This window comes from Charadrius vociferus, unplaced genomic scaffold (genome assembly GCF_000708025.1).
Source record: "Charadrius vociferus isolate BGI_N301 unplaced genomic scaffold, ASM70802v2 scaffold67, whole genome shotgun sequence".
Lineage (NCBI taxonomy): Eukaryota > Metazoa > Chordata > Aves > Charadriiformes > Charadriidae > Charadrius > Charadrius vociferus.
In genome coordinates, this window is record NW_009649485.1 from 2,170,029 (window position 1) to 2,183,191 (window position 13,163).

A 13,163-nucleotide genomic window follows, 5' to 3' on the forward strand; every position below is an offset into this window, starting at 1 on the left:
GGTGGAGGACATGCGGGCCGCCCTGCAGAGCAGCGACGCCCGCTGCCTGGCGCTGCAGGTGGGTGCGGGCGCGGGGGGCCGGCCCCGGTTAACTGCCCCCCGGGAGGCCGGCGTTCATAAGCGATCCGGCCCCGGAGCGATTGCTGAAAGGAGCGCGGCGCAGACCGGGGCTGCTCTTTTCGTCTTCGGCATCGACTTTTTAGCAAAGTTTGGTTACGTAGTGTCTTTAAGGAGAAACGTATTTCCACCGCTGTGACACTACGTGTATTTAAGGGATGCACTGAAACCCACCCTGCCAAAATCGTAGGAAAGACCAGTTTGACAAACCTAAGTGTATAATGCCCCTTTTTCTACTGCACGTGCAGTCACTCGCTTATATACCAGTTATGCACCATTGTGGGTTTTTCCCAAAGTAAGAACTTTTTGATTCTTACCCGCACACACACATTTAGTGACTCAGTCGTAAATGCCCGAGAGCTTTACCTCAGAAACATTGGGAGTGTGTTTTCTTCAGAGCGTGGCCACAGGAGTTCAGGGATGGAGCCAGTTCTGCAAACGGGCTGACAAATAGTCTCTGGCCCCTGTGCAGAGCCCCGTTAGCTCTGGGGCTGGTTTCTGGTTCTGCTGTATAGCCTCAAGCAAAACACGTACGTACTGAACAGCGGTTAAATTTCTCTGGCGTGAAATAGCACAGAACAGGCAAAGCACCGAAGGGCTGAGCTCGCCGCTTGCTCCGGCGAGTCTGATCAGGTTGGAGTGAGTACTAACACTACGCCCACAGAACTCGGCTCCACGCGTGGCACGGCCGTTTGGCATCAGCTGGCTGTCCAGCTTCGCCATGTCCAGCATCGCAGCTGAAAGGCACTTTTACCGTTTTCATTTGAAAAATGAAAGGAAGTAAGAAGCAAACACAAAGTCACCAGTCAAAGGCCCCCAGAAAGAATCGGGAGGAGGACAAAGATTAGAGGTCCAGAACAGCACCAGCTGCTCTCTGTTCACTTCTACTGAACACGACTTAAAAAACATAAATGGAAATACTTTTTTTTGGAATACTACTTGCTTTTAGAGGGCAGACTAAAGTTAAAAGTTAAAGCTATACAGAAACTTGTGCGATAACCTAATTTTCCACTTTGATGAGTAGTTTTAAAATTAAATTTATAGATACGTATTTAAAAATTGCTTTCCAGAGACTGTTTCCTTGTTTCTGTATTTCACAAAGGTAAGTAGCTTACGAGTTGCTGATCAACTGTATGTCTTTAAAAAAAAAAAAACCACAAACAACAAAACACAGTCCAGCCATTTTCAGTCTTGATTAAAATGTCAGTTGCTTTAAAACACATCAATTTCTCCCTGCTTTCTGCTCCTGTTCATTATAGGTAGGACTGCGGAAAAGCCACGCTAACCATAAGGAAGAGGGGACCTGTTTTATAGGGAGTAACAGACAATTAACGCAGAACCACTCCCAGACCAAGTGCCTTCAAAGTGTCCTGAAGGAAGTGGAACTCATCCGGAGCTCCAGGGATGGGCAAATTGAAGAAGCAATTAGGTTCAATCAAGAGTTGGAAAGAGAGCTGAAGAGCTCTCAGGAAGCTCTGGTCAATCTGGAAGACTGCAACCGTAACCTGAAGAGGGAACAAGCAGAAATGAGGAAGAAGGTGGAAGAGGCGAGACACGCTGTCCTCAGCAGCCTTGGCAAAGTGAAGGAGCTAGAAGTGAAAGCTAATGAAGTGCCACATCTGCAAATATACATTCAGCAGCTGGAGTCGGAACTGCAGCACTATAGGTAAGTTTGAGTCCGTCAAAAACCGCGTGTAAAATCACAGTATTGGAACATGAGTTAGCTTAAAAATCTCTGGTTGTAGCTTATTAAATGCCTCCAAATTCATCTTCTAAAATATGGCCAGAGGGAAATTAGGAGGTACTTTTTCATTTTCTTGGTAGGGATCCGTAACAGAAGCAGGCACACTCAGCATTAGGTAGGCCAAAATAAGGGTGCAGATCTACAGAGAGCTGAAGTCACTCCTCAGACACACAGCAATAGCACTCAACATAGTAATAGCTCAAGAAAGCCTCAAAAGAAATTGCTGACAGTCCTGCGGAATCAGTTTCCAACACACTTATTTTTTCACCTTAACTAATATAAATTCAGACATTTCCTGCTAGTTAAGTCACATGTATAAAGCCAGCTGTAGTCAGATGGCTGATACTCCACTCCTTATGAAAGCTGTCCAACTTGTCATACGAATGGGAGAAAACCACAAGGCCAACTTCTGGCCAGCGGTTTTAAACTCTGCTGTGACTTTATGCCTTCTTCACTGACAGAGTATGTCATACGCCGGAAGAGAAAAGTTAAAACACTTTCCTAAAACCACACAATAACATAGTGGGAGTCTCTCACAAAAAAACCACGTCATCCAACTAAACCCCATGCTCGTAATAGCATAAACAAATATGTTTCCAAAACTCAGAAAGCTGGTTTAATAGCTCACTGCTTTTGTTGCTTTTTTATCTCAGACAAAACTTGGACTCATGGATGGTTACTAAGTGCCAGGCAATTCTACCCAAGTTTCAAACTGACCTATGGAATGAAATGTTTACATTTTTTACTGACCCAAAGTAAAGCTAATAATTAGGGTTTTTTTTCCTAACTGTACTAAGACTGGTATTTTAATATGTTGTCTATTCTGAACTCCTACTCTCTTCCTAAACTTATACTTCCTCTGTTTGCTTATAAGAAGAATTCAGAGGTAGTTATTTGTAGGATCCTAGCCATTGTACTGTTTTACGAAGGGAGGAAATTCTAAAAATAATCATTTTATCCGGTGTCTTTCTGTAAGCATTGTGTATGTTAATACCTGTGGTGGTTGCAGAAGATAAAAGCACTTATTTAAGCATCTATAGGATTTTAAAAATGCTGTGAGGGCACACAGCATCCAAGACGATTGTCATTTACAGGCGTATCTGGATGAACGATACAACTGTTAGTGCCGAGATCGATCACGCTATTTCTCTAGTCTATCAAGTTCTCCCTGGCATGAGCACCAAAGACTTAAGTTAAGGTCTTGTCCTGCAGAATTGCTTTTCCAAAGTATGAAGGATAAAAAAAATCCCCTTTAAGCAGGTAGAGATGAACTAGTTAAAGGCAATAAGAAACATCAACTGGGCCTTGCAGAGCAGGAACTTTTACGGGTTACATCAAAACAAATAGTGTGAGCTTAAAACTGTAAATTATATATTCTTTGTAAGACACTCTTCATCTGTAAGATTTATTTTAAAATTCCATGCTAATTTAAAGTGAGCTTAAAGCTCAGGAATGGTGCTAGACTGACCATTTGGAAGCTACATCCCTTTTTTAGCCCTGCGGCACATTTAGCAAAGGACCAGGCCAGCTACAAGGTGCAAGACCCTTTAACGGGTCTTGATTCCATGGTAGCCATAAAGCACTTCCATCCCCCTGTCCATATGTCTCTTGGCTTAAACAGTTTAAGAGCAGAGCCGCTTAATGATGACCATGACTTGCACGCCTGTGGTCATATTCCACAGGTCCGCAGTATATGGCATACCGTGATTCCGCATCTTCCACCGTGAGGCACAGAGATGCCCAAAGTGGCAGAAAATAGGTAAATTAAGCAGTGCAGGGCTCTGTGTCACTGTGATGACAGAGCTTAACACCAGCGGGGCTATCTCTGCCCTATGCAGCCAGCAGCATCAGAGCTTGTCCCGCTCACTTTACTCGCTTACACTTGTGCTACAGATGGCAGAAATCCCTTCTGCTCATAAAGAATCATCTTCTCCTGTTGTGCAGAAGTCCAAACCCCATGGGCATAGTTTGGGTTAGGTGCTAGGAAGCACATGGCGAAGGAAAGATGATGAGTTGGCCAAAGCAGAGAGATGGAGGGACAGCTGCTATATCCCACGGGTTTCTCAGTCAATTGGCAAGTGTATGACTTGTAATGTTATTTAAGTCAGTATGTATTTAAGTTAGTATTCCAGTGAGCAGTTTTCTCCATTTCCAAGTACCACAGAAAGTCTGTAAGCATGTAAGCAGGATCTAGGTTTGGCAAGAATCAATGCTGTGAGGTAGCAGCAGAAAGCAATGGGTGGGGATTTGAAAGCATTTAAGGTTGCAGACTTGTCTCCTGAGAATTCCACTGAACTGGCTTGGTGTGGCCACCGTTTTACTTCAGCCAAAGTCTAACTTCTTCCAGAGAGGATCATATTTGAGCATGAGACCACTCTATGAGTTTTTCGTGCTGCTCCTATTTATACTTTTGCATTTCTAAAGTAAAGAAAATGCTTTCTTCTTTTAGGTTCAGATTGTCAAAGCTCTTTAAGCATCTAAATCCCAGTTCTAGGCCTTCCTCTTACACCAACTTGCTACCAGTTAGGCCTGGAATCACAACAATGACTTGAAATTATAATCCCTAACTCAGGAAACAACATAGTTTGCATCTATTCAGGAAAACGTTTAAGTACCTGCGAGTGATTAAATGTTTTCCTGAATTGGGGTACCTAATTAGAATTGCCTTCTCTGCACACAAAAAATCCTGCAAATTTGATGCAAAACGTTGCTATCAACATCTCTGGTAAATGTTTGCTAACTGAAGTTTGTATGACTTAAACATGAACTTTTTCTGAGTACACAGGTTCCTGTATCAGGGTCTGGCACGTCCCTGGCATGTTATTAGATTCCGAAGCCAACCTAGTTGGCCAAATAGTTCATAGATATTTCTTGTCTTAAGGTTCACACGCTGTTCTTCCTACAGGGGACGCATGTCTCAGGTTTTGGTTCCCTATTTTCTCCACCATTAGAAATTTGCTCTTTTTTTTTTTTTTTTTTAAATCCCTGTCAATTTAATGAGTCAGCTTAGATACTTTAAATTTCAAGAATTCCATACTGGCAAGCCTAAGTTAGATTCATTTCAGAGGAAGACAACATGTCACAAGAAATTGTATGCTTTATCTTTGCTATTGTATCAAAAACGCATAATTCACAATGTCAGTACACAGAAGAGTTTAGGAAGTTATGTCAGCCCAATTTTTGATGCAGTGCAGCCCAAAGAGTTATTTTCATTTTGTACTGGTGCACTTGATTTAATTTTCCCAGGTATAAGACTTCTCATTTGTTATTACCGAAGCTCAGCTTTTTGATTTGTGGACTGCTCTTCCAGTTTCTCAAAATGATATTGGGACTAACCTCCAAATTGCGGTCATTCCCTCCCAGCTTGGTGTCAATCGCACATTTGTAATTTCTCTTTCAAAAGCTGGCAGGCTAAATGAACATACTGGCTAGGTCCCAGGATAGATTTTGGTAACCTCCACTTGATACACTGTCTTTATCAGAGACCAAATCATTAACAGCTATTCCCTAAACTCATTTTTTTCAATAAGTTTTGCTCCAGCTCAAGGTGACACCATCCATGTATTCTAATATACTATGATTTATAAATAAGTGCCACATATACAAATGTTACTACAATAAAAACGTCACATCTACTGCTTCTCTTTATCCATTCAGCCATTTTCCCTGTCAGGGAAGGAAATGAGATTGGTTTGACGTGAATTGTTCTTGCCAAATATAAGTTGGCTCTGTTTTCTATACTACATTGTAGGTGGCTTAGAAATTGATTACTGAATAAAGTTTACCGATTATTTTTTTCTCTTTAATAGCATTGGAGGGAATAACAGAATTTAACAACCTTTTCCTGATCCCAGTGAAACAAATACAGAGAAAGGTCATTTAGAATTGAAGTAGATTTCATAATGGAGATATTCACAGGCGTTTTATGTTGCTGTGTTAGCCAGCAGCACAGTAATTACATAGGTCAGTGGAAGGGGTCATAACATACCAAAAATGCTTCCCATATGCATGGTCTGTCTCCCAAATTACTTAATTATCCATCAGCATTTATGTGCGTTAATGAGTAGGAATTCTTTTTACATGGAACGCAGATGCTTGTTTCATCCTCTCATATTCTCTTACAGATATGACAGTGGAGCCCTCTAGCATAATGTTCCCCATTTATTCCTTTCATAAAGTCCCCAGTGTTAATTCTTCCAAAGAAGTTATGCTTTCGGTTATCCTATATGAGAAGTAGTTCAATTTTTCTTTTCTTTTAGGAGGCAATGTCCCGATCTTTTTAATAATTTCTCAGGTTATCATTTACTCTGTAAAACAGAACAAGATGGACCAGACAGATCCAAATCGATAATCCGAGAACAGGAGAGGAACATGGAAATATTCCTAACTGACACAGAGTCAGCTCTGTTAGGTGAAGAGACAAAAGCTCTAGGAAGGGAAAGCTACTCCACAAAAGGTGGTGTATATAGTAGGTTATTTCCAAACTGAATGCTAATGCATATCTTATATTTAGGCATCCTAGAACTGTTCTTCTATTTTAAAAGTTAGACATTAAATAAAGAAAATCCAGACAACTTTCTGCTTGTCTAGTGTCATCAATATCAACTATGTGCTGGTTGCAAGGTGAAGTGCATCTTGGCGGTTTATTTCAGACGGCACAATTTGCATGGAGACTGTGGGTGCATATGTGCTGGACTACACAAAAGTCTGGCTAGAACTGCAGGTGATAAGTGCGTCCTTGGATGAGAGCAACAACAGGCAGGGAGCAGTGACTGACGGCAGTCAGTAAGAACGATGACAATCAGGGAACTGAACTCACAGGAGGTGAACCAGAACGTTACTTTGTGGAGCCTCTTGCATCTGCAAGAGCACTCAAGCAGATTGTTCTGGATGAACTGATGTCATCTCGTTTTATTTTCTAATTCTGCTTGTACCTAATATTTTCTTCTACCTAAGACTGTAAGAAGTTAGATATTACATAGAAGTCTGCCAAAACCCACAGAACTAAGTTTTTCAAGAAGTTAACAGTAACAGGTGAGTATGTTCCCATCATGTGAAGCTTAGACTACTTGCATGTCCCAAGTCGTAAAAGAATCGTGAGCTAAGCAAGCAAATCAGATTGCTACTCACTTGAAACACTTTAAAGGAACATTTTGATTTCACAAAAAGGGATAATGGAAGGTATTGTTATACATGGTAGAGAGAACTGCACAGAGCAATTCAAATGCATTAACTTGACATTTAAGAAAATGTATAGCATCTCTTTCCATGGAAGGGCTAGTTTTATTTCAAATGCAAGAAGATTCTTTCAATTCATTTTAACATTCATAATACTTGCTTCCCATAACAATAGCAAAACCTTTACTTCAAATCCATTCAAATTCGCGCAAGTGCATTTATCCACACGGAAGCTTGTACTTGGGTGTTAATTCTGGTGTTGGTGTCTGGCCTTTTTCAGTGCTGGGCTGAAAAAGTGCTAGGCTCTGCATTTATTCTACAGCATTTATTCTTGGGAGACTTTCCCTGGTTCCTCACTAAATCCTCCTTTTCATCTGGCTTGCCTTATTTGCTGTGTTGGGAGTACTCACTGTGAGCACAATAGCAAAGCCACACATATGGACGCTGGGGTGGACGTGCTTTCGCCGTGTCCCAGGCTTCTTCCCGCAGCTCTGAGCGGGCAATGTTTGTTGAACTCACTGTGGCTGTCACTTAGCAGCCCCCATCGCACATACCTTCCTGGGGACGGAGAGATTAAAGCATACTACAAGCCCTGCCATCATCAGCAGTAACAAAAAGATAGGTTCAAGCCAAAGGAGTTAGTTTTGTCACCTCATACGCAGTACCTGATGCGTGCAGCTGTCCTTAAAAGCTGCCTCCCGCCTTTCCGCGCGTAATTTGAATCATGCTAACCCCTCCTATACCAGAGAGATGATTTTTTCCCCAGAAGGCGTGCAGTCAGTGTTTCTGCAGCTACTCTCCCCTTGAATTGGTGCCTGGAAATTCCACCAGCAGCTTGGTGGACCCCCAGAGTGCACCTCCATCCTTCATCAGGCTGCCCTGAAAAGCTGCATCACACCTTTCTGGCTTTATAGTCTTTCCCCAAGAAAACAGACACCTTTTACTGGCCAAACTTTCTAGGTGATGCAGCATATTATCTGTCTTGTCTTATGCTAGCAAAAAATCAAAGATTCATTTCATACACAAAGACAACTTTAAAGAAAAAAAATCTACTCCCCCCACCCCTTTCAAATAATTTCATAAGCCTGGACTCCCTATCAGAGGCTACGCCACTTGGAAAGCACACCTTCCAGAACAAAGTCACTTTCTCACTGTCATTGCAAGAACCAAATCAAACACAAGTGGTCCTGGCTCATAAACAGCCCTCGGTTGCAACCCTCTGGATTACTTGGGTGAGCTCCTGTATGGCACCTTTCTGTATCAAATATTAGCAGTATGTCACTTTCTGCCATAAAGGCTTCCTGGGTGCCTTCTGCCGGGCGGGCCTAGCTCGCCAGTGATAGGGCATCACCGCCACGTACTGCTATTGTGCTCAATTTAGGACCTTAGAATTGCATTAACCTCGATATCATCCGTCTGACAGACCCTGACACTTCAGATCCCACTGCATGCAGATACAAGCACAGCAAACCCGATGCATTGGCGTTATTCCGGGAATGGAGTTACTGGTTTGACAAGACTGGCATCTATGCATCTCTCTTGACCTAAAAGCCAACTAACATCAGTGTAGGAAAGCTGCATAGAAAACCACCATTATTTATTACCAAGAAAAACGCATCTGTAAGCCCAGTGTTTGTAGCCTCCTGTCACAAAGTGTACAGCTCGTTACGAACCTCACTGGGGAGCCAGGAGGACCGGTGTGTGTTGCCTACGCAGCCCCGCACTTGGCCTCTCATTTGTTCCTTAAGTAAACCTGACAAGTTTGTAGCCGATTCCACGCAAAAGAGCACCTGCAGGAAAGGATGCTTGCCAGAGCGCTCCAGTTCTTCCCCACCTCACTAAAAGGTGTCTGTATGACCAGGTCCCGCTGTGCTGCTCTCCGCTCGTACGCTCCTGTGATCAGACCTGTTGAATTCATTGGAAGCGTAACTTTGCTTATAGGACTAACAAGACCATAACTGGGCAATAAATCTTTTACTGAATGGAAGTCTGCCAAACCTCCCTCATAGATGCTTTGAAGAGCCAGCAGTATTTTAAAAATTTACTTTTTCTTCAAGTTAGGTTTGTAAGACAAAGTAGTAATATATAACCGCAAAGCGTAACCTGTGACTTATACTTGGGGCTTCTACATTTACCTCCCTGGATGTCAAATATATTGACAAAAATCTGAAGTAAAACACCAGTGGCAAGATCCTGAGAGGACCAGAGCATTGACAAGTGCTCAGTCAAGCACTTAAACACACATTTAATATAAAGTACCCGATGACTCCACCGAGCCCCTCCAGAGATAAAATTAAAACAAATCAACCAAGCGTATCTCAAATAGGTTCAGTGCATGTCATTTTTGCTGTCAATTCACATAAGTTACTTCGAAAATCAAACACTGCTGATCATCTACACTCGGGCACAAGCAGAGAATTCTGCATTCTTTTAACCTTTTTCTTCTGCTGGAGGAATAAAAAGGGAAGAAATTTTATTTGTTATTCATAACACTTGAAAATTACTTCATGAAAATGAGGGGAGGAGGAGTTCGACTAAAGCAAAAAGAAGTGATTATTTGCTCTTTGCTCCTCATCTCACTTTATTTCAGTATATAAAATAGACAAGGTAGTTTGTAAGACAGATGCTGACAACCCAAGTTTTCAAACAGATTAACTTGTTATGCTAAAATAGTCTTCCCTCAGAATATGGAAGGATTAATGATCTGCAGGGTAGGAGGCCTCATCTCTTGAATACATCCCCAAACCGACAATGATATGACAAGACGAGTAAAGTCACCCTAGAATAGTTCAAGAGAAATTTGTGTATGCTATGCTTAAACAACAAAACAAAACTCAACAAAAAGCCTTTCTAATTTACGCACCAGGAAAAAGCATGGAATCATGAAATCTGGAAATGCTAGAGGGACCAACCCACTCAAACCGGTCCTTTGATTTGCAAGAAATATGCTCTGTTTCAGCACCTTTCTTCAACCAGTTGTCTACTAGAGTTAGCCATCCAGAGAAAGAAGTTAATCTAGCCTTTCAATAGAGGCACAGGCAACCATTCGATTTCATCGTTAACTTAAATTCTCAAAAAGCTCCTCTCTGAAACATAAATACTAAATTATCTGGAGACCTGGGGAATTATCTAGAAAGTAAAATTAGTTGGCTCCAGGACTTCACTGGGAACTTGCCATAATGCAAACCCAAAGCCAAGCTACGTTCTTAAACCCCATCCTTGGGATAGCACAGGCAAGATCCAAAGATTTTAAATACCGTCACGTTACTTAGGACACTGCCAGGCATACTCGCATAGAGGCAGATATTCAATCTGTATTTAAAACAGCCTAGACTCTAAGCAGGTTGGGGGATGAGCTAACAAGTGGCACTGATTTAAGGAAATGCAATATAGGCAAATTCTGTATTTTCAATGACACAAGACAGTTATTTAGCAGTACTGCAAATATTTGCTGGAGTTTGCTGTGTTTACCCATCTTCTCACCGTAGTCAGAATTCCTGTTGAATCACTGGCCACATTGAGCGTACTGTTCTCTTCCCTTCATTCTCCAGTACATTTTTTCAACTTTATCAGCATCTCGGCTGCCTACTTAGCAGAATGATTAACATCCAGACCGATATTTGCCTCCCTAGTGCTTGGCTTGGGGTATTCTCTTTGTGACACTCAGCGGATTTTCCTCTATTTGCCAGATTTGCCTGGCAATCCGAGTCTCAGCTATTCAGAGCTGTAGCCACTGAAACAACCTAAGAAAAACGCTGCCTTCAAACTAGAAAAAAAGCTAGAAAAGAATGCGCTGCACTATAAGCAAAACTTTGCTTAAACAAGTCTCTGCATCTGATCTTAAAGCTTCACCTTCTGAGATAATCCCAAACTGAAAACTCTAACAGAGACTGAGATTGACAGAGACTGAGGGGGGGGGAGAAGGGCAGGAGGATCAGCTGGTCAAAGTTTTTGCTTCAGTCCATTATAAAGAAGAGGTATTTCCACAAGTCCAGATGTGGAACCTATCTGCGTGCTCAAGTTGAGCAACCTGAAAGTTGTAAGATATATCAAGAGTCTGGCTTTATCTTCTTTATCTAGCATAAAAGGAGTTTTTATACACTTTTATAGCTTTTCATAATGCCCATCTGAAAATCTGTCAAATTCTGTTAAAAACTAATGTGCCCTTAAAGGATGATGCAGTTGCAGCTCAAAAACTGAAAACACAAAGCGTGGAATGAAGCTTGGTGGTTATCGCGGATACCTGTATCACAGGATTCTGACTGTGTTCTCTTTGCCAATGCCATTTCACATAGGAATGTACATGAGATATATTAATATATATTTAAAAAGGCTGGAAAATAAATGTCAAATGCAAGCTTTGAGCATGACGCATGTGTAGAAATTTACTTCTGTATAACAAGTAACTTCAGCCTTCACAGCACCGTTCTTAAAACCACTTGAAAAATAAGGTGCAGAGGCTGTGATGGACTGTGTGTTGCAGTCCCTCCTTGTTTGTGGCAAAAATGTTCTCCGAAGGGTGCCTGAGCCTCCAGCACTAATTGCCACCACAGCACACATCATCCACTTCAAGAGAAGAGGTGCCAAGTGTTAGGAATCAGATTACAGTGGAAAGACCCCAAACCTTTCAATAAATCTACAGAATAAAACAGGCCCTGTGCTTTGTTTTGTGAAGAGTCTCTTTTCACAGCAGAATGTTTCAGGAAAGGTTCGTGATGTCACATTAATCATAACACTGAAAAATCTGGTATTCACAGCACATCTGCTCTGCTTTTATTCTCTGTGCTTGACCCCATCACATGTCCTTGGCATTAGTTCACATAACATAAAAGTATCTGGAACTGCATATGGCGAGGTCAGCCAAGGTTAAAGCAGAACGTTGTCAGGTTTAAGCTGAGCTCTGACGGTAGCGTTTTCACACTCCCAGAGCTGATGGGTCTAAGTAGCACTCTGCTTAGCAGAAAATTACACAAGACACAAATATGAGCAATCAAAGCAAAGCCAACGTTTATGAAAATTGTAGAAGAATAGGTTGTGCCTGTCTCAGCATATATCCCAAGGTGGGATTTCCAACCGTATATATGCAACTGGGGGTACAGCTGTATTTTGTGTTGCCTCCCGTGAGCCTGCTCTGGCGCCGAGGGCAGCGGCGCTGCATCAGCGTGACATCTGAGCACCCCAAATCTCCGAGTTCCACGGAGCAGCACAGCACAATCACCAGCTCTTTGGAAGTAATTCAGCTGCTTTTACACTGCACGACATAGGCGTACCCTTAAAAGCACAGGTCTCAGATATTCTCTACTGCAGAGCAAAGAGACATCAAGGGGGCTGTTTATAGTGGTTTAGTTTGGTGGCCTGACAGAACTGGTATGAATGAGGTAAACAGATGGACCGCTCTCACCTACAGCAACTGCTCTCATTTAATTTAGACCCAGACAAAGTACTCGGGCTGAATAGTTCATCCTCCAAAAATATAGTTTGGAAACAGTTTAAACTAGTTGCATATTTAGGTTACGTCAGGCGAGATTTCACATAGACGAAAATAAAAGGAAAAGCAGAAAAATTGTGGCCTTTTATTTGGGCATTTTCTTGCTGGAGTGTTTTGATTTTTCCTATCTGAAAAACATTAAATCAGCGTAGCTAAATTGAGTTTGAATATACATCAAGACACACACGCAAAAAAAGAAATGAAATATTTCACTTCATGTTGAAGAGGCAGTTTCTGCAGATGCAAAACATTTTTTATGCAGATTCCTAATTCAACCAACCACCCCACCCCCCCACCCCCGAAAATATCTGAACAGCTATAAGCAGAAGTTACAAGAGAAGCTGGTCTTTAGTCTGAAAGATCTGTGTTTCCATTAATAAATGTATATAGCTCTGTTTAATTTCCAGTACTATCCACAGTCCCCAGGGACAATTCCTTTAGCAGAGAGAAAAGAATCAGAAAAGGAGAAATAAGAAGGCTCTTAGCTGAAACTGCCAGACTGCCTATCTCTGTAGTGCTGGAGCTCTGGCTGTGAGGTGACTCGTTTTGCAGGAGAAGTCTTCTGGCTGTGAAATATGAACACCGCTGGCAGAATATTCCCAGGTGAACGCACCAACTTTGAACGAAAGACCTTTC

The 13,163-nt window shown here is 41.9% G+C and overlaps 1 protein-coding gene across 1 annotated transcript in view; it reads left to right on the forward strand.

Moving 5' to 3' along the window:
- The first annotated feature begins 10 nt into the window (after nt 1–10).
- Nucleotides 11–13,163, forward strand: part of EFCC1 (EF-hand and coiled-coil domain containing 1) — a 53,146-nt gene continuing 39,993 nt past the window's right edge. Inside the window, exons 1-2 of the mRNA XM_009889919.1 lie at nt 11–58; nt 1,377–1,783. Of these exons, the coding sequence (XP_009888221.1) occupies nt 11–58; nt 1,377–1,783 (455 nt within the window). The remainder of the gene's footprint in view (nt 59–1,376; nt 1,784–13,163) is intronic.